Source organism: Macaca nemestrina, chromosome 1 (assembly GCF_043159975.1).
Source record: "Macaca nemestrina isolate mMacNem1 chromosome 1, mMacNem.hap1, whole genome shotgun sequence".
Classification (NCBI taxonomy): Eukaryota; Metazoa; Chordata; class Mammalia; order Primates; family Cercopithecidae; genus Macaca; species Macaca nemestrina.
The window spans coordinates 147,922,949-147,945,661 of NC_092125.1; the positions used below are offsets into that span (position 1 = coordinate 147,922,949).

Sequence of the window (22,713 nt, forward strand, 5' to 3'; positions counted from 1 at the left end):
ATGTTATATTTAAAAATTTGGCAGCATTGAGAATAAGCTAATGCCATTGCCTTTACCCTTTATCTCCTTTTCCAAACCCACTGGTTTTATTTTCTCTGATTTTGTGATATAGGGAAGTACTAGAACTGGAAAAAAATGTACATAAAAGTTTAGTACATAAAGTGACTTATCTACATTTGTAAGTACTGATTAAAGTAAACTAAATGTGTTTCTGAATACAAGATTTTAGAGGATGAATAAAATTTAGTGACTACCTTTAAGAAGTGAGGAAGATTACCCACCTTAATCCAAAACTATTTCGTAGCACTTTCAACTAAAAGAATTACAGATACAGGCCAGATTTTGCTATAACAAACTCCAGAGGAGTGTAGAATCTTTGTCTTGGATTGATAATATTTTTTTAAGTAGTATTTGAAATGGGTGGTTTAAGTTTTATTGTTATACCAGCATTACAGGCGGTAAGATGCAGTAACCTATGTTATAAGGTATTCTCTGTTGTGCATAGTGTTTTTTCCTTGCAAAAATTAATAGGAAAAAAATTATTTTTCAAAGTGACCAAAACTGTATCAGTGCTACAACTTGAAACCAGATTTTAGTTAGCAAACATGATATTTCTAGTAATAAATTATGGACCTCTAAATCTTATTTTTATTCTTGACATTAATATTTTTCACAATTTGAGAATATTCTGTATTATTTTTTCAAAATAGGAATTTTAGTTTTAAATGGCCAGTTTCACTTTGTTTAAGCTTTGTATTTTGTTGCTTTTTTCTTAATAAATTCACACAGTGCCTTCTCAAATGTTGGTTTTGGGAAAAGTTGTTTAGTAATGTAGGTTAGTAGCTGGGGCAAACATCATCTGTATAAATAAACAGCACACACAGCTCTCCTTTCACCTTGTTTAGGAATGTACATTCAAGTAAGGCTTCCTGTAATGAAGCAATAAGAAAAGACTACTTTACTAGTGTACTGGGAGCCTTATTGAGTAAAATTTGCTATTTTTCTGGTGGGTATATGATGTTTGACTTATTTACAGGAACACAGATGACTCATGCTTTTAGTACAGAGGATTATTTAGAACTGTGTTAGCAAAGAACTAAAAGTATCTGACAGGATTTTAAAACCATACCAGTTTTGTCACATCATAAGTACACACACCTTAAAAGTAATGCCCAGGTCTTCCTGTACGTGCATTTCTTTCTGTAAGTACTTCAAGGTGTCTGTTTCTTTATACATTCTCACAGCATCAGATATTTTGCAGGGTGATCCCTTGATGAGGGAAGGGGATTATGTAAGAAGAGGGCATTTTCTTTGGAAAGCCTTGAAATTCCTTCCCTTTCTGGAGGTAAAAAAGTTGGATTTGATCCTGAGTTCATAGTACAAGTTGTCTCTTACCTAATTTGGGGGTACATGTGTTTCTGATCTGGGATTCAGTACTTCCCACACCTGATGGTTGTTCTAATATTTGTTATGATTATAGACTGCCATAATTTTTTTTAAGTCTGCCTATATTAATCAGCAGTAGCCAAGATTTTGTTTGTTTGTTGCTTTTCAGTAATGGAAAAGGTTAACTGGAAAAGATTGAGCTATTAAGATAGTCCACTAGATTGGGGATGCTGAGGCTGATTACCTACCTTATATCAATCCAGTGGGAAGTGCTTAGAATGGTGTAACTTGCTTCACAGACTGTTGTTAGACTAGCAGATTTAGATGATTGAGAAAAGCATGCTGCATTTCAATCTAAGGAAGAAAGAATGGAACCCTATTCAAAGAAGAAAACTGGGCACCTTCAATAGGCAAAGAAAGGGGAAAATGTCCCCATACCGCTACAAATCTCTATTAATTTAGAAATGTCAGCAAAATAAACTTTTGATGTTCTAGTATAACTCAAGATTAGAAAATGTCTCAGCCTTCAGAGAAGGAATCCAACCCAAAATTGATTACTGGAATTAGTGAAAATATCTGGCATAGCAGCTACTCATGTGTCAGTCTCTTACTGGGCCAGTAAATCTTCCATTCATTCTCCCTTGCTCACCTTTCCTCATTCTTCCTTACCTCTCTTTTCTTTCTTTTCGTTTTGCAGGGAGAGAGGGGAGGATTTTAGGCACTGGAACACACACGTGAAACTTATTATACAATAGTTGCTATAATAGAGTTTGCCTGAAGTACAGAGACAGCCAGAGGAAGAAAAAATCTTATACTATCTTGGAGGCACTGGATGGACTGCTAAAGTTCATAAAATTTCACAAAGATTGGGACGATATCCTGGATGGAACTTATTTCACTTCCTTACTCATAGGAAGGGCTCAGTAAACACTCTTGTGGTTGCTGGTACAATCTGAAATCTAGGTACAACAGCAAACCCCAGGGAATTTGTCAGTTGGAATATGAGGCAAAGTTCCAGGTGTGTACTTCTAGCATCAACTTTTATAAGCTGTGGGCCCTTGAGCATTTGCTCTGCCTCACTGAGCTTTATTTTTCTTATCTACTCAGTGGAGATAACAACTGTAAGCTCAAAATAACCTATATTTTACCATGACAATTTTTAAAGAGTTACTACCTATTATTTCCTTTTAGCTTCACAAGACAATGAAATAGAACACTTACTCTAGTTCCCATTTTGAAGATTTAGGGAAAAAAACACTAAAAGACAGAATGACTTGCAGTTACATTGATTCAGCAAACATGCTCTACATTGTGAGGATAGATACAGAGAAGAAAGGTCAAGTTTCTGTCCTCCAGGAACTCTCAGTTTAGTGAGTGAGTCATAGTCTTGCTTTCTCTAAGCAAAACAGGAGTGTTAGAGGAGCTCCATTTCTACTCTTCTTTCCTGTGAAAGGAAGGAGATGACGATTAGCTAGTCTTCTGTCACTCCACATTCACTCAACATATACTGACCCTCAATTGAGTTTAAAAAAAATCACGGAAAAAATTTATTCCAACCACAAGTGGCCGGCCTGGATAATAGTGATCTATTCAGTGGCATGAATATGGATCATAACCACATTGTGAACTGACCATTCCCAAGTCTTCCACAGAGTCAGGAAGGATGTTACCTCACAAAATATAATTGCCACTTTCAGACATCATTTCTCTATGTATTGTGGCCAGAATTGTATATCCCAGCTGCCTGAGACATAACGCGGTTTGTGTGTCCCTGTGAGCAGTGCTGTTGCTGTACATCAGAAGGGGGGAGAGAAGAGGGACAGAGCAAGCTAAACAGAAACAGTATAAACACTTGACTGTATGTTTACTTATTTTTTTCTAGTGAAAAGTGAATCTACCAAGAACCTTGGCAATGAAAATTGAGCACTTTTTTCTGGAAGAAGAATGTGAAAACTTCCAGACAACTGCAGCAGACTCTGCACTGATGGACTGTTGGCTGATTGGGGTATTGTCAATGGGTGATGGTGGAATTTTTTCTTTGTATGAAAAATAAGCTTAACTCTTTTAAAAAATGTATCTTACAGCCTCTTGATTTAATTGACTTGTAAGACCCCTTTATTCATATTAAGAACTCTCCTTTGCACTTGATCAGCATAGTACTTATTAGGCCTTGGCTTTTAATATGCTTAATTCCATAAACTGAAAACCTTTTTTTTTCTTTTTTTTTTTTTTTTTTTTTTTTGAGACGGAGTCTCGCTCTGCCGCCCAGGCTGGAGTGCAGTGGCCAGATCTCAGCTCACTGCAAGCTCTGCCTCCCGGGTTCACGCCATTCTCCTGCCTCAGCCTCCTGAGTAGCTGGGACTACAGGCGCCCGCCACCTCGCCCGGCTAGTTTTTTGTATTTTTTTTTTAGTAGAGACGGGGTTTCACCGTGTCAGCCGGGATGGTCTCGATCTCCTGACCTCGTGATCCGCCCGTCTCGGCCTCCCAAAGTGCTGGGATTACAGGCTTGAGCCACCGCGCCCGGCTTTTTTTCTTTTTTCTTTCTTTTTTTTTTTTTGAAATGGAATCTTGGAGTGCAAGTGGTATGAGCATAGCTTCCTCAAACTCCTGGGCTCAAATGGTCCTCCCACTGCAGCCTCCCAACAGGCTTATACCACCACACTCAGCTAATTTTTGTGTGTGTGTGTGTGTGTGTGTGTGGTAGAGATAGGGTTTCGCTCCTTTGCCCAGGCTGGTCTCAAATTCCTGGCCTCAAGCAATCCTTCCACCTTAGCCTCCAAAGCGTTGGGATTACAGGCATCAGCCACCACATCTGGCCTTGAAAACTTTTTTATTTGTTAATTTGATGCGTGACCAAACCCAAGGATCACCCGTGTCAACCACAAAGTTGGCATTCTCTTTAGTAGAACTTCACTAAACAGAAAGGCAGTGCAATGCACTGTCTAGCCACAGGAGAACTAATCTTCCATCAGTTGCCCTTTCTTATCTTTGGAGTTTGTATGTAACTTACCCTTATGAGACAACTTTTCCACTTGAGAAATTCCTAGTACAATGTCTTGTACTAGAAGCCTGGATAAATACTATTAACTACTGTTTCTTATATTCACTTGAGAAAATCAATGGCTCCACATTGTTTGAGCCATTAGTGCTAACAAATTTGGATTTACTTATTCAAGTCTTATGAATTCTGTGCCTTTCATCACATTCCTAGTCCACTCTCATCATTACTGCAAAAGGGTGTTGTGATGGCCAGTTTTATACTGTGTTTTGATATGTCTAGCAATAACTTAAAGAAAAAAAAACTGGGAAATCTTCAACATGTTATTGGAATGTGTGTATATGTATTAATGTATATACATGGCTTAACTTATACGTTATGGCAGCTCTGTATACAGTTTGATCTCACATACTGAAAAAAAATTCTTAATTTTATTGGAGTTTATACCACTATGAAACTGCAATATGACTGTAAGAGAGTTAAAAAGATTGTTACATCTGCATTGTATGTGTTGTGTACTTAATGGTTAAAAAGCAATGATAAAATTGGACATTAATGAAATTCATTTTTAATTTACAGTTGAAATAAGTTTTTTACCAAAAAGAAACCAGAGACATTAGTTAAGGAGACTTAAAAAGATTTGAAATATGAAAAGATAATGAGAAGATGAACAGAAGATAAATTTGTGGGACACAAGTGTAACTTGGGGTAGAAATTGGAGAAGAGAATCAAAAAACAATAATGCCAGAAAGACCCTTGGTATAAAAGTACTAATGGAAATGTGATTCATAGAAAGTTCTTAGAAAGTGAGGCCTTGCAATTTGAGAAGCATACATACATATATATTTATAATCTCTAAAGCAACTTCAGGAATCTTCTAACATACGATAAAGAATTTGTGTAAAATTATGTTGTTCACATTATTATTGGAGAGACAAATGAGATTTCAAGGAATTTGTTTATAATCGAAAGTGAAATGTGTCTTCTTGAAACCAGCAAGAAATAGATGAATTGAGTGAAACGTGTTGTTATTAGGAAAAGTGGGATAAAGTATACAAAAAGAACATGCGATCTGAATATGATCTGAATATCAGGGTGGTTAGGAATTTTTTGACAGTGAAATCTGTTATGATGTAGTCTCATTTCCAAGAAAAGTCTTGAGTTCCGTCCCTTCTGAATTTAAATTGAAAACTGGACAAAAAACAAACTATCCTGTACTTTTTCCACTGCTCAGGAGGAAAAAAAGAAATCTACATCATCTAATGCATCTTTGCCATCTTTATGTTCTAGAATTCTATTAGACTTTTCAATTATAGGCTATTAGGAAAGAATATAACTCTTAGAATTCCCCTAAATATAATTATCAATTCATTTGATTAATATGCACATTTATTCCTGTAAGATTTACAATACACATGTGTTTTAGTGAATTCCCAATGGCTTGGAGAGAATGAAATTGGAATAATTAACTGAAAACCCTAGATGTTTGTAGCATTAAGACCCAATATCTTTGTGGAGGCCCTCTCCATGTTAGCTTATTGACAAATTCTGGTGTGTAAACAAACTCCTTGACCCATGTTAAGTTCAGCATGCTGCATTTTGTTCATGAATCACATTTTAAAAGGAGAAAAGCTCCACTTGGTTTTCTTTCTTTTTTTAAACCATGATTTCAAAGAGAAGATACGCCTTTCATAGTTGCTAATTATATGTATAGGATTAATAGTCATAAATTATAGTAAGTAAAACTTGTACCTATTCCTATTATACATATGACTTGGCGAGGCACAGTGGCTCACACCTGTAATCCCAGCACTTTGGGAGGCTGAGGCGGATGGATCACAAGGTCAGGAGTTTGAGACCAACCTGGCCAACATGGCAAAACCCTGTCTCTACTAAAAATATAAAAATTAGCCAGGCATGGTGGCAGGCACCTGTAGTTCCAGCTACTCAGGAAGCTGAGGCAGGAGAATCACTTGAACCCTGGTGGCAGAGTTTGCAGTGAGCTGAGATTGTGCCAATGCACTCCTGGGCACTACCTGGGTGACAGTGTGAGACTCTGCCTCAAAAAAAAAAAAAAAAAGAGAGAGAGTTATTAAAAATAGATATTTAAGATTCCAAAATGTAGTTGATCCAGTTTGTTTCCCTGTAGCAAGTAGTGGGATTCAGGTTTCTTGACATACAATAAAATGTTAATCACACAACTATAATACCAACAATATTCTTTATACATTTTTGTTTAATTAGGTTGACATATACTTTGTGTTATACCTTATTTCTTGTTACTAAATTTTACATAAAGATGCTAGTCTATTTTTATTTAATCATATGCTGTTATGGTTTGGATGTAGTTTGTTCCTACCAAAACTCATGTTGAAATTAGATTCCCCATGTGCTAGTGTTGGGAGGTAGAGCCTAATGGAAGGTGCTTGGGTCATGGGGGCAGATAGATCCCACATGAATAAACTAATGCCCTCCTACAGGGGTGAGTGAATTCTCATTCTTGCTGTCATGGGAATGGATTAGTTCCCACAAGAGCGGGTTATTAACGAGTCTGACTTTCTTGATTTTCTCCTTTTTGCCTTCTCCCTTCCCATGTGATCTCTTTGCACATGCCTACTCCCCTTTCACTTTGTACCAAGAGTGGAGGCAACATGAGACCTTCACCAGATACAGCTGCCCAATCTTGAGCCTTCCAGCCACCAGAATCATGAGTCAAATAAAACTCTTTTTAAAAATAAGTTACCCAGTCTTAGATATTCTGTTATAGCAACACAAAATGGACTAAGCCATACTCTATTGCATTAAAATGTGTTGTTTATTTGCAAGTGACAAAAACTCAAAATAGTGTTAGCATGAAGGACAGTTTATTGGCTTATATACAGGGAAGTCCAGGCATGACTGGGTCCTGGGTCCAAACATCAAAAGAAGTCATCTTGCCATCCTACACACTTAGCTCTGATTATTTTCTTTTTTATGGATTGGTTTTCTCCAGATTTTCCCTTTGGGGATATTCTGTATGGGATGAGGAGCAGTGAGGTGAGAGGATGGTGGATAACAGCAATTGACAGTTTCAGCTTACCTTAGCATAACAAGGCTGAAAGCTTTTATAAAGCAACCTATGTAAAATTTTGGAGAAGTACTTTGATTTTGCCCAGATTGGATCACATTCTGTTCCTGAGCTAATCCTGAGCTAATCAAAAGAGGAATTCACCCAAAGGAGGGGGAAATTTTTAGAGGAAAGCCAGAATGTAGGGAGCAGGTGAGGAAAGGTAGTTACTGGGAATACGAAAGTAGCACGTTCATTGCACCTTATTTGAATTTGAGTAGCAAGAAGTTTCTGATTTGTACCAACAGAAGGAGTAAAGTTCAGATTTAATCTGCAAGTCTTTATTGTTTTTAACTAGAGATTTTAATTTCTGCTTATCATTGCTGCTTTGAGTTGCCATTATAGGTTTTTGGATTTTTTTTTTAATGCCATCCATTTTTATTTGACATCATGTTGTTGCTAGTTTGAGCAGATGCACATAGCATATGTTTCCATTACCAATTTGGAAATTTTTCCCAGTGGCATCAGCATTTGAGAAATACTGATTTTGAAATTAGAGTACTAGGGAAAAATGCTTCAAAAATGAAGACTACTTAAATAGAAACTGGCTTTAAATAAAGCTTTGGGGATCTGTACTTGATTAAAAAATATTTTCTTTAAACTTTGGTCTTTGAAAACTAAAGTGTGTGTGCATGTGTTCATTAAAATGACCTGTAGCATGAACATTTTCCATACTGGAGTGTGACATACTGCACTCATTTTGAACTTTAGAACCAAGTGCATCCTTTAGCATTTGATGAGCTACTATATATTTCCAGCTTTATTTTCTTGCCAAATAAAGTACCAAAGCTCAGCCTGACATTTGGTAACCCCTGACTTGGTCCCAACCTAATTTTACAGCTTGCTCACTCTCAGTCACTCTCCTTTTCAAACTGCTTCAGTCACATAAAACATCAAGGACCAATTTCGTTCTGCATGTGGGTATGCAGTTTTCCCAACACCATTTATTGAAGAGATTATTTTTTCCTCATTATGTCTTGGTAGCCTTGTCAAAGATAGTTGCGTGGGTTTATTTCTGGGATCTAATCTGTTCCTTTGGTCTATGTGTCTTTTTATGGAGAACAATGCTGTTTTGATTACTATAACTTTGTAATATATTTTGAAGTTGGGTGGTGTGATGTCTTCAGCTTGTTCTTTTTGCTTTGGCCACTCAAGCTCCTTGGTGGTTCTATCAAACTTTAGGATTGTCTTTTTCTGTTTCTGTGGAAAAAAAAAAAAAAAAGGCATTGGAATTTTTATTAGGATTACATTGGACCTGTAGATTACTTTGGGTAGTATGGAAATTTTAAAAAAATTATTTCCATTCATGAACATGGTACATCTTTCCATTTATTTGTATCTTCAGCTTCTTGCATCGATGGCTTGTAGGTTTCGGTAAACAGATTTTTCACCTCCTTCGTTAAGTTTATTTCTAAGTATTCTATTGTTTTTGGTGCTATTGTAAGTAGGATTATTTCTTTTTCAAACAGTTTATTGTTAGCGTGTAGAAACATAACTGATTTTTTTTGCTGGGCGCGGTGGCTCATGCCTGTAATCCCAGCACTTTGGGAGGCTGAGGCGGGTGGATCACAAGGTCAAGAAATTGAGACCATCCTGGCTAACACGGTGAAACTCTGTCTCTACTAAAAATACAAAATATTTACCGGGCATGGTGGTGGGTGCCTGTAGTCCCAGCTACTCAGGAGGCTGAGGCAGGAGAATGGCGTGAACGTGGGAGGTGGAGCTTGCAGTGAGCCGAGATCATGCCACTGCGCTCCAGCCTGGGTGACAGAGTGAGACTCCATCTCAAAAAAGAAAAAAAAAGAAACACAACTGATTTTTGTATGTCAATTTCATATCTTGCAACTGTACTGAATGTATTAGTTCTAACAGTTTTTGGTGGAGTCTTTTGGATTTTCTATATCATGTCATCTGTAAACATACTATTTAGCTTCTTCCTTACTGATTTGAATTCCTTTTATTTTTCTTGACTAATTGCTAAGGCTGGGACTTGCAGTACTATGTTGAATAGAACTGGTGAGAGTGGGGACCCTTGTCTTGTTCCTGATCTTAGCAAAAAAAGATTTCAGCTTTTCACTGTTGAGTATGATGTTAGCTGTAGCCTTAACACATATGGCCTTTCTATGTTAAGATACATTCCTTTCATACCTAATTTGTTGAGAGTCTTTATCATGAAAAGATGTTGAATTTTGTCACATGCTTTTTCTGCCTCTGTTGAGATGATCATATGATTTTTATCCTTCATTCTGTTAATGTGGTGTATCACATGTATTGATTTGCATGTGGCACCATCTTTGTATCCCAGGGATAAGTTGCACTTAGTCATGGCATATGATCCTTTCAATGTGCTGTTAAATTCAGTTTGCTAGTATTTTGTTGAGAATTTTTGTATCTAGGTTCAATAGGGATATTGGCCTTTGATTTTTTTGTTTTAGTGCTCTAACGTAGCTTTGCTATCAGGGTAATACTCTTCTCATAAAATAAGATACAAAAATAAGAATTTTTGTGTCTAGGTTCAACAGAGATATTGAACCTTTGATTTTTTCTTTTAGTGTTTTTATCTAGCTTTGCTATCAGGGTAATACTTTTCTCATAAAATAAGTTTGGAAGTGTTTCCTCTTCAATTTTTTGGATGAGTTTGAGAAGAATTGGCATGAATTCTTCTTTAATTATTTGGTAGAATTTAATGAAGTCATCTGGTCCTTGGCATTTCTTTGTTGGGAGGTTTTATTACTGGGTCAGTCTCCTTACCTGCATTGGTCTGTTTCTATTTTCCATTTCTTCATGATTCAGTCTTGTTAGGTGATATGTTTCTGGAAATTTATCCATTTCTTCTAAGTTATGCAATTTGTTGGTGTATAATTGTTCATAGTATTTTCTTGTGATTCTTTGTATTTATTTGGTATTAGTTGTAATATCTCCTCTTTCATTTATGATTTTATTTATTTGAGTCCTCTTGTTTCCTTGGTTAGTCTGGCCAAAGGGTTATCAATTTCATTTATCTTATTAGAAAAACTGTAGGGTTTTTTTTTTCTCTCTCTTGCTATTTTATTTATTTCTGCTGTAATCTTTATTATTTCCTTCCATCTGCTAACTTTGGGCTTATTTTGTTCTTTTTCTAGTTCCTTGAGATTTAAAGTTAGGTTGTTTGAAGTTTCTTGTTTTTGTTTTTGTTTTTCCTGTTAACCATGAGGTGTTCTCATCTTATTCTTAATGTAGGTATTTATCATTATAAACTTTCTTCTTAGAACTTATTTTACCACATCCCATACGTTTTGGTATGTAGTATTTCCATTTTTGTTTTTGTGAAGTTTTTTTATTTTCCTTTTGATTTTTTCTTTGATCCATTGTTTGCTTCAGGAGTGTGTTTTTGATTTTCACATATTTGTGAATTTTCCAATTTTTCCTCCTGTTTTTTTTGTTTTTTGTTTTTTTTTGAGACAGAGTCTTGCTCTGTCACCCAGGCTGGAGTGCAGTGGCCGGATCTCAGCTCACTGCAAGCTCCACCTCCCGGGTTCACGCCATTCTCCTGCCTCAGCCTCCCAAGTAGCTGGGACTACAGACGCCCACCACCTCGCCCGGCTAGTTTTTTTGTATTTTTAGTAGAGACGGGGTTTCACCGTGTTAGCCAGGATGGTCTCGATCTCCTGACCTCGTGATCCGCCCGTCTCGACCTCCCAAAGTGCTGGGATTACAGGCTTGAGCCACCGCGCCCGGCCTTTTTTCCTCCTGTTATTGATTTCTACTTTTATATCATTATGGTTGAAAAAGATATTCGATATGATTTTAGTCTTTTTGAATTTGTTAAGACTTCTTTTGTGGCCTAACATACCTGTTCTGGAGAATGTTTCATATGCACTTATGAAGAATGTGTATTTTGCTACCATTAGATGGAATGTTCTGTATGTCTGTTATACAGATCCTTTTGGTCTATAATGTTGTCCAAGTCTGCTGTTTTCTTATTGATTATCTAAATGATCTCTCTGTTGTTGAGGCAGGGTGGGCTGCTAAACTACCCTATTATTCTATTGTTCTTTATTACTCTTCATTCTGTTAATATTTGCTTTATATATTTAGTTCTTCTGATGTCCTATGTTTAGAATTGTTGTTTTCTGGCCGGGCGCGGTGGCTCGCACCTATTTTGGGAGACCTGGGCTCCCACTTTGGGAGACCTGGCGGGCAGATCACTTGAGGTCAGGAGTTTGTGACCAGCCAGGCCAACATGGTGAAACCCTGTCTCTAACAAAAATGCAAAAATTAGACCGGGTGCAGTGGCTCACCCCTGTAATCCCAGCACTTTGGGAGGCCGAAGCAGGTGGATCGCCTGAGGTCAGGAGTTTGAGATCAGCCTGGCCAACATAGTGAAACAGTGTCTCTACTAAAAATACAAAAAATTAGCTGGGCGTGGTGGTGGGTGCCTGTAATCCCAGCTACTTGGAGACTGAGGCAGGAGAATTGCTTAAACCTAGGAGGCGGAAGTTGCAAATGAGCCAAGATTGCGCCACTGCACTCCAGCCTAGGCAACAAGAGCAAAACTCCATCTCAAAAAAAATATATATATACAAAAATTAGCCGAGCATGGTGGCACATGCCTGTAATCCCAGCTACTTGGGAGACTGAGGCATGAGAATCTCTTGAACCCAGGAGGCAGAGGTTGCAATAAGCCAAGATTGTACCAGTGCACCCAGCCTAGGCAACAGAGCAAGACTCTGTCTCATAAATATAAAATATAAAAAATAAAATAAAATTGTTCTGTTTTCTTCTTATCAACCCCTTTAATCACTATATACTGACCTTCATTTTCTCTTGGTAATTTTGGAGCTAAAGCCTATTTTGTCTGATACAAGTATAACCATCCCTACTCTCTTTGGTTACCATTTCCAAGAAATGTCTTTCCATCCCTTCATTTTTGGCCTTTGTGTTTCTTTAAAGTGAGTCTCTTGTAAGCAGCATGTGGTTGGATTTTGTTCTTATCATTCAACCATTCTGTCTTTTGTTTGGAGAATTTAACCCATGTATGTTTAAAGTAATTATTGATAAATAAGGAATTAATATTGCCATTTTAATTGTTTTCTTACTGTTGTGTAACTCCTTTGTTCATTGCCTTCTCTCTTGCTGTCTTTGTGACTTGATGATTTTTGTGGTGGTATGCTTCAATTCCTTTCTCGTAATCTTTTTTGTATCTACTACAGGATTTTTTCTTTGTGATCACCATGAAGTTTACATAAAACATCTTATGGTTATAACAAACTATTATAAGCCTGTATTAACTTCAGTTGCATACCAAAAAAATCTGTACTTATACTCACCATCTCCCCTTCCACATTTTAGGTTACTGGTGTAACAAATTACATTTTTTAAATATTGTATATCTGTTAACAAATTACTGTAGTTATAATTATTTTAATATGTTTATCTTTTAACTTTATACTGAGATGAAAGTGATTTACATGTCACATCAAATTTACCAATATTAGAGAACTCTTAATTTGACTATATATTACCTTTACTGGTGAATTTTATAGATTCGTGTTTTTACATTGCTAATTAGTGTCCATCCTTTCATTTCAGCTTGAAGAACTTTCTTTGACATTTCATGTAAGGAGGTCTAGTGCTAACCAACTCCCTTAACTTTTGTTTGTGTGGGAAAGTCTTTCTCCTTTATTTCTGAGGTACAGCTTTGCCAAATATTCTTGGTTGGCAGTTGTTTTTTAATATTTTGAATATATCCCACTCTCTTTTGACCTGCCACGTTTGTGCTGAGAAATCTGTGTATAGTCTTATGAGGACTCTCTTGTATGTGATGAGTTACTTTGCAGTTTTGAAAATGCTTTGTCTTTGGCTTTTGGCAATTATGTGTCTCTAGACCTTTTGAGGTTCAACCTATTTGGGGACTTTTGAGATTCATGAATCTGGAAGTCCAATTCTCTCCCCAAATTTGGGGAGTTTTCAGTCATTATTTCTTTAAATAGACTTTCTGTTCCATTCTGTCTTCTTCTTCTGGAACATCTCTAATGCATACTTTGTTTTGCTTGACGGTGTTTAAGTCCCTTATCCTTTCTTCACTCTTTTTCATTCTTTTTTTCTTTTTTCTCCTGTGACTAGATAATTTCAAATAATCTGTTTTCAGGATAACTGATTCTTCTACTTGATCAGGTCTACTAATAAAGCTCTCTATTGAATTTCTCACTTCAATCATTGTAGTCTTCACCTCTAGGATTTCTGTTAGGTTTTTAAAAATTATTATATTTCTTTATTGAATTTTGCTCTTGTGTTGCTTTCCTACTTTTATTTAATAGTTTATTTGTGTTTTCTTATAGTTCACTGAACTTTAAGAGGATTATTCTTAGTTCTTTGTCAGTTTGTAAATCTCCATTTTTTTTTAGAGTCAATTGTTAGAGCTTTATTAGTTTCCTTTGGTAGTATCATGTTTCCTTCATCCTTCATGATCCTTGTATCTTTTTATTGATGTCTCTGTGTCAGATGTAGTGGTCACCTCTTCCAGCCTTCATAGGTTTGCTTCATCAGAGAAAGACCTTCACCAGTCAACCCAGCTTGGGGTTTTGGATGGGCCAGCTGGTAGCATCTGCAGGTAAAATGGCACTTACTGCTGCAGTGTCTGGTCAGGCAAGGCCACTGCCCATGCTCTGAGGCCAGGTAGGGCTGCTGACTGGGCTCCATAACTGCCTGTTCTCGTGGGATCGCAGGCTGTGTTCCCTGGACAGGTGGTGCTACTAGCTGGGCTCTTATGATTGGGTGGGGCTGTGGGCTATCCTTCACAGTTGGGTAGGAACACAGGCTGGGTTCCATGATTAGGTGGGGCCACAGGCTGTGCCCTGCAGTTGGGCATGGTCACTGGCTGGGTTCCCCACCTACCAGGGCAAAATGATTGGATGTGTTCCTGGTGGGGCAAGGTTGCTGACTGGGCTCCCTGGTTAAGCAGGACCCACTTCTTTCTCACCTCATGGGAAGCACCCTGGAATGCTGGGAAAACTGAATGTCTGCCTTCGGATCTCTTTCACACTGGAGAAACTGTAGGCATACGGAATCCCTCTCTGTGGTGATGTGCCAGCCTGGGAGAAGGGCAGTATTAGTGAAATTACTCCTCTTATTCTTCTAATGTTGTGTTTTCTTGATTTTTGTGCTCCAGGAAGGTGCTTCATCTTCATCCTCAGGTTCTGGGATTTTCACAAAGGCAATCTTGTCTTACCAGGATTTTGGCATGGGGGACTAGAGCCAGGGACCTCCATTCCACCATCTTGCTGATGTTATCTGGTGCTGCAGTTCTCAATGAAGTGTTCCACCACTGTCTCTTGAGATTTTATTCAAAGTTATTGACATTCATTTAGCAAGTCCTGATGCTGGTGTTTCCTTGGTCAGAAGGTATTACTAGAAGGGTTTGGGTCAACCATCGGGACAAGGTTTGTGGACTGAAATTTTGAAGAGTTGGAGTTGTCCAGTTGTGCCACCAGAAATAACCACCAATTCTCCACATAGGCCCAAGCAGTGTCAACTACGTCATGACTGTGAACTGGCCAACAGCAATTTTAAGACTCCAAAGATTTTAAACATGTTAAATTGGGAGCTCTAGAGTCAGCTAGGTACAATACCATCATACCCATTTTATATGGGTAAAGAAACAGGTCCAAAATGATTAAAGAACGTGTTCAAGGTCACATGGAAAGTAATCAGTAAGCCAGGATTTAAACCTAGGCAAATTGGGCTTCAGGGGTCATAAAGAAATACCTAATAAGGAGATACCTGAGACTGGGTAATTTATAAAGAAAAGAGGTGTAATTGGCTCACAGTTCCTCAGGCTGTACAGGAAGCACGATGCTGACATCTGCTTGGCCTCTGGGTAGGCCTCAGGAAACTTTCAATCGTGGCAGAAGGCAAAAGGGAAGCAGGCTCGTCTTACATGGCCAGAGCAGGAGCAAGGGTTGCTGGGGGTGGGGGTGCTACACACTTTTAAACAACCAGATCTTATGAGATTTGCTGTCATGAGAACAGCACTAAGAGATGGTACTAAACCATTCATGAAAGACCACTCCCATGATCCAATAACCTACCACTAAGCCATCATTGGGGATTGTATCTTGACGTGAGATTTGGTAGGGAGACAGATCCAAACCATATCAAGACCTGAATCATTAGGCTGCATGACCTCATGGATGGGCTCTATCCCAGTCATTAGGCCATCCTGAATTCATATTTTTTTTTTGTGATAATTTGAGTGGATGCCATAGTTTACTGCCACTTAAAATTGAAATAATTATTTTAATGTTCTAACATTTTTTTGTAAAAGGGTGGTTTCTTTATAATTTGTCAAGTTGCTTTTCTTAGAGGCTTTTCTCTTCAGTGAATGGACAGCAGGTTGTTTGTCCTAGCATGCTTAGTTTCTGTCTTGAATCTTTTATCCATTTTACATACTTTGCTGGTTTGGGCATAACAGCTTCAATCACTTATTTCAGTTAGTTTGAAACCAACTGATAATTCTAACACGGGTTTCTTTCAGTGGGTTCCAGGATATTAGTATCAAGTTTGTTTCATTGTCGATTGTGAATTATGCACTGCTGAACTGAGTACTCCTCAAAGCTGTTGCAGCAGACCTCAGGTAATGTGGCTATCTAGGATTATGTGGTGATGGGGGCCTACATGGAAAGGATATAAGGATGCAAAGACAACTGTTAATGACTGTCACGTTGACATTATACTGAGCTGCAGTAGGAACATATGTTTGGCATGCAGGTGAATTCAGCTGTAGTTGCTGGGCAGGACAAATTTTGGGCGTCCAGCTCGGGGTGAGTTACAATAACCACATGAGAAGTATAATTTCTTATTGGAAATAAGACCTGTTGGAAATTTTGGGCATACCCTCATAAATGGAAATGGAGTGGTTGGAGAACACCAAAGCAGACAAATGAAAGGCCTTGAAAAATGTGAGCCTTAATTTCATGGGATAGAAGCAAGTGTTCATGCTCTGAACTATACAACAAAGGAGAAGTAAACTGGGCCATGTGACTGTTTAAAAAGGAAGTTGCCTATCTCCCTCAGGTAATACAGAGACTATCAAATAATGGTTTCATTTTTTATTTCAGAAAATTTTACTTGTCCCAAGTTTCTGCTGATCACACTGGGTTATTTTTACTGTGAGAAGAGATTGTCACACACCACCTCTTGGTATCACGATTTCTTCTGGCTTCTTCAACAGTTGATTCTAGTTAAAGTCCATATGGTTTGAATCTGTGGTGCAAAGACAGTCCCTAAAGCCCAGTAACTTCTTATTTTTCCTAGAGCCCTGTGGTCCTACACTTGACTGTGCTGTTCTGTGTTCCTAAAGAAAAACAGTAGAGGCTAATCTCTCTGTCTTGAAGTATTGGTGGTTGGTTAACCAGATGCTGTGATGCTGTGCTTTTAGGGCTTTTGCCAACAAAAAAGAGACAGCAACTTTTTCCATGTTCCTGACAGATTGGAAGGTGTTTTTCAAATTCTCTGCTTCAGATCTTTCCCTGGAAAGGTTGGTCAGTTGTTCAGCCAACATCGTTGGCCTCTGTAGCTAATGCAGTTTGGAAGCCTGTAAATAGTTTCTGCCACTTTTGGACCCTCACAAACAAAACTTCCAGGCACTGGAAATGGAAAGCTTGAGGTGATAAGGAAAGCCAAGTGAGAGAGGGCATCCAGTCTTTCAGATGATGGACTCTATAAGAAGGAAGCTACTGTTTGTGGCTGACCTGTGTGTGGACCAAAGGGAGAGAATGATCCAGATGTTGTTTTCTCACTTTTCTAAGTGGCAAGAAGAGCATTTGTAAGGATTGGTTTGATGTTTTATTTTTTAAGCAATCAAATTCTCCTTTCCCCTGACCAATATATATGTTCCTGAGGAATGCGATAGAAAACAAGTTAATTCTTAGCTCCTTTAGCCCATCAAAAAGTACTTTATTTAAAATCCTATAACTTAGCTCACCCAAAAATACTTTATAATATTCTGTACTCTCTTACCATTTAATTTTTATTTCTCCAGAGAATAGTAATTAATCTATAAAGCTTAGGCCAAGTGATGGTACAAAGTCTAACTTACATTAAAGTATATGGTAAAAATCTCTTACTTGCTACCCAACATGCATCCCCCCTGTTTCTGGTAACAATACCTTGAGTTCCCCCAGGCTGTTCTCAGCCACTTGCTTTGGGTGGGATTGAGCCCAACCCTAGCTCCTGGATGGGTTTTCATCAGCTTCACTGATCAGAGTATGCCATTCCTGTGATCATATATTTGGTTCAAAACTGCCGGTGACCTAAGCTGGTGCAATCTGAGGGAACCACAAAAACATAATGAACAGGCCTAGACTCTCCTCTGCTATAAATAAGGCTAAAAGTGGGTTAGCTTGTTTTTACTAGTGTGAGAAGAGCCAGCCTAAGACTGGTGACAATTCAGAGGAAGCTGATTGGGTCCAGATTAAGCCAAGCCATCTGTCCCTATGGAGTGTTCACTTACATTAATACATTTTTGTTTGTTTGTTTGTTTTTTAAGTTAGGGTAAGTTGGGGTTTTTTTGTGAACTATATCAGACCTTGACATCGGGAGATAAAAGTGTTGCAAGTGGCAGTCTCTGGATTATAGAAATGGCTGAATCACGATAGTAAGGAGAACCTATGTATCTTAGACTAGAACATTAGTAAGAACACTTTCTGGAAGTTGCACCCAGCATTTCTCTTTACATCCCATTTGTAGCCACACTTGTGGCCACACTTACTTGCAAGGGAATGGAAGGAACTCTCTTCTGCACAGCAATGTGCCTAACTAAAAAATGTGGATCTTCTTACTAAGGGGGAGTATTAAATGGTTATTGTAGGACAAGTAATAGTCTTTACCACAGTTGGCCATTGGCAGTTGTTATTTTGTAGTAGTATAATGGTTGGTTATTCTACTGTCTAATGTATATTAGTGCCTTCAACCCATATGCCTCTAGGCTGCAACACTAAGGGACTTGGACAAAACATTCAAACTGTAGGAACATATTGGTTACGGTATGAAGCCTTTGTAAATCTTGCAAGAGACTGGTTTACTTTGAAGCCTTTAAAAACCAAAAAAGAATGAAATCAAGTTTGCTACAAGAAGCACTTTCCTCCTGTGTCCTACAATCCAAGGTGACTAAGAGCAGTGGTCTGAATATCTGACTGAATGAAAAACTTCCTTCCTAAAGTTAAGTTAATTTGAGTAAAAGAGAGAGAAGGGAGAAGTGCAGTAAGGCAAGATGGGGGCCTGGGATAAGTGATTTCCCCCAGGTCTCTTCTGTAGTCCTCTTGTTATCCTGTCAAAAGGGACATCCATGCCCTTTGAAAGATGCAGCTGGCGTGTAGCCTTCCAACAAAGGGAAAGCAGCTGTTCCTCCCCACTCCTGCTTTTTGTTTTGTATTGCCCTGAAACAGAGGCCAATATGGAGCCTTTAATTAATAGCCATCTGAAACCTGTATTATAGATAATAATTTTAAAATAACATCAAGTAGATCTCCTTTTTTACCAAACCATCAAATTGACCAGTGTTGGTTGGGGTTCACCAGAAAAACAGAACCAACAAGATTTTTATATATGGAGAGAAAGAGATTGATTATAAGGAATTGGCTCATACAATTACGGAGGCTACCACATCCCAAGATGAGAGTTTATTGGCAAGCTGGAGACCCTCGAGAGCTGATGTTTCTATTCAAAGACTGTCAGGAAGGAAGAACCCTCTCACTTGAGAGATGGTCTGCATTTTTGTTCTATTTGGATCTTGAGCTGTTTGAATGAGGCCCACCTATGTTAGGGAAGGCAATCTGTTTCACTCAGTCTTCCAATTTAAATCCTAGTATCTTCCAAAAGTACTCTCACAGAAACCCCAGAATAATGCTCGACCAAATATTTGGGCACCTCATGGCCTAGTCAAGTTGATACATAAAATTAACCATCACAACCAGAAACATATAGATGGGAGCCAACTAAAATCATGAGGGATTTCTATCACAGAGAAACCCCCAGCTCTGAAAACAATACTCCATGATTGCCCAACCCCTAAATCAGTCCTCAGACTCCTAGCCCCCATCATACATACACCTCTATTTACACCAGCAAGCAGTGGGCTGCTGAAGCCGTGTAGCCCTCTGAAGAGGCTTTCACACAGAAATAATAGTAGACAAGGGAGGGCCTCTTGGAGAGTGAAAGCAAGACAGCCCCAGTCCTTCATGTCACTGCAAAATGCAAGTCTTGGCCATTTATGTCCACAAAGACTGTAGTATGTATAAGGACTGATGGCCACTGGATGTTTCACATTCTTCTCTTTGCAATTAGGAATTTTTATTGCAATTCTGTTTTCTCTCTCTTATTATATATAGGGTGTGGTTAAAATTATTTACCCACATACCACTGAACCGCAAAGATTTACTTGACATGATTTACACATCAACATAGAAATATTGGACTTGGATCTAGCTTCAGCAACCAGATGAGATTTCATATTATTTCCCTTTGGGGAAGGAATGTGACTGTTGTATGTGTGGAAGTTACAGATTCATGTTAGGCAGCCAAAGGCTAGACTGTTGTTCAGCATTGCCTGTTCCTTCTATCTGGTACTCAAAATTATCTTTTGAGAACCACTTGCACTCCTTCTCAACTATATTGTTTGGTTGGATTGATACCCCCCTCTCCATTCTATCTTCTTAGCCACAGTAGTGGATTCAGGGATGGAAATGTAAATCCATACCAAAGAGAGCTTTTAGATTTTTGCTAGAAACACTAGAACTCGACCTTCTCTTCCTCACTGGGCTTACTTATATGGAGGGACTTGAGCTTTAGAACTACTGTAATCATTTTTGGTGCCACAGGGAGAGCTAGCCTGAAAATCAACCTAGAAGCAGAGCTGAGAGATGGATCCTAGTAACAACATTTTGCTCTTATTTTGTAGTCATTCTGGAATGCTCTTCTCTCATTTGCAACAATAGCAAAGTTTCCCATGTGATATAGATGATATGAGGAAATTCAAATGAGCACCTCTTTTATTTTAAGTGGTCTTTTCATGTTTTCTAAAGTCCTGTCTTCTATAATTGAAATCTGCAGAACCACGGGATCTACAGAATCTTAGAACCAAAAGAACCATAAAGATCAACTAGTCAGGGCCTCGCAGTGTGCCTCAGGGGATAGGCAAATTGATTTTTAGGTGCTTCATGAACATTTTTTATTTTAATAAATATTGTTATTATGAGTCCTGGAAGAATATAATTAGTATTTGACATCAAACCTGTGAAATCACAGGTTTTGACTTTTATTAAAAGGATCAAACCTGTGAAGTCACAGGTAATGTTTTTATTGAAAAGAATATTAAAGCTTAAAGAGATAAATGGCTTTTTTAGGGATTGCCCAGTTGGTGAATGAAGGGTGAGGATATTAAATGTAGAATCTTATAACTAGAAGGGACCCTAGAGATCATGAAGTCACCTCCCCACTCTTCCACGACTTCAATGTCACAATTCCCTCCAAAGCATCTCTGTCAAGTGGTTATCCAGCCTCTACTTGAATACCCGCAATGATGGGAAACTTATCATTTGAGGCAGTACATTCCATTTTGGCAGTTCTGATACTTAGAAAAGTTTCCCTTATACTGAGCTCCTTGAAATTTCTTTTCCTTTGTTTCTAGTTCTTCCCACTGAAGCCACTCCTCACTTTCAAATGTGTCAAGACAGTTTACCCTCTCCACCTCTCCCTACAGAAACACACACACATGCACACAGACATACAGTCTATTTTCATGGACTGGGTTTTTTTTTTTTTTTTTTTGGTTGGTTGGTTGGTTTTTGTTGTTGTTTTGAGACAACGTCTCACTCTGTCACCCAAGCTGGAGTGCAGTGGCACGATCTTGGCTCACTGCAACCTCGACCTCCCAGGTTCAAACGATTCTCCTGCCTTGGCCTCCCAAGAAACTGGATCTACAGGTGTGCACCACCACACCCGGCTAATTTTTGTATTTTTAATAGAGACGGGGTTTCACTATGTTGGCCAGGCTGGTCTCAAACTCCTGATCTTGTGATCTGCCCACCTTTGCCTCCCAAAGTGCTGGGATTACATGCATGAGCCACCGCGCCTGGCCTGGACTGTGGTTTTTAATCACTTCATGTTCTCATCATTCTTTTTTGATGTAATATTCAAATGTCCTTGTACCATTTAAAGCTTTGTGTCTAGAACAGAACTTAATATATTTGAAAGGTAGAATTAAGCTGGAGCTGTCTACCATTTGTCCTGGACCTTATGTTTCCATTAACAGCCTGAGATCACCACATCCCATGGTTGACCATTGAGTGGCAGCATCCATCTTTTTTACCATCATTCCATAGTTAACTGGCTGATTACTCAACTTCAGTTCACAATTCCTAATTTATTCTTAATCCTTTTTATTCCATCATTCCAGTCTGTTGAGATTTTTGGAGGGATCTTGTTTCTGTCCGCCAATTTATTAAATCTGAGAATGATAGAGCATGAGGGCTTCTCTAGAAATGTAACTAAAGTAACTTCAGGATACATAAAAATGTAGAAAATGAATGAAGCAGTAACCTTATGGAACCTAGTACTCAAGAGATTAATATAGACTGAAAATATTAATGAGCTTAATACAGATCAAGGAGAGATTAAGAGATATTTAGGAAATTATTCAACTTTTAAATACAGTGTGCTGACCTTGTCCTGACAAGACCACTGAGTATCCTCACTGACATACTTCAGAACAGAGACTGCCCAAACCAACATATGCAAAGTCATAACGGACACTAGCCTTCATAGGCAAGGTGGCCTTGTCTGATCTGGTTATGGTCAGGCAAGAGGTCTTTTTTTTTTTTTAATTAAATACTAATTTTTTAACATGCAGGAAAACACCTGGCTTCATGCCGCATGAAATACATAGCTTCAATTGAATTCCTTTTTTTAGATGAATTTTTAGATCCAGTACTTCGTTTTCTTTACCAGTGAAAGAGCAGTCAGTGTATCTATGAGCCCAAACTACAATGACTCTCAAAGGTGCCCAGATTTATACCTTCTGGTGACCCCATGATTTATAGTAACTCATCCACTCCTGCCATTCCGTGAGCTTTCACTGCTGCTTTATTGAAACAGGAGTACTGACAGAAATTTTATGTACTTGGAGGTTTTTAGGCTACTTAATTAGTCACTCATTTCTACATCTTCAAAGGGCTGTATGTGTG

The 22,713-nt window shown here is 38.3% G+C and overlaps 1 protein-coding gene across 1 annotated transcript in view; it reads left to right on the forward strand.

The window, feature by feature from the left end:
- Positions 1-7,227, forward strand: part of LOC105482770 (zinc finger HIT-type containing 6) — a 56,321-nt gene extending 49,094 nt beyond the window's left edge. Inside the window, exon 10 of the mRNA XM_011743086.3 lies at positions 3,269-7,227. Within this exon, the coding sequence (XP_011741388.2) occupies positions 3,269-3,309 (41 nt within the window). The 3' untranslated portion in view covers positions 3,310-7,227. The remainder of the gene's footprint in view (positions 1-3,268) is intronic.
- Positions 7,228-22,713: the final 15,486 nt, after the last annotated feature.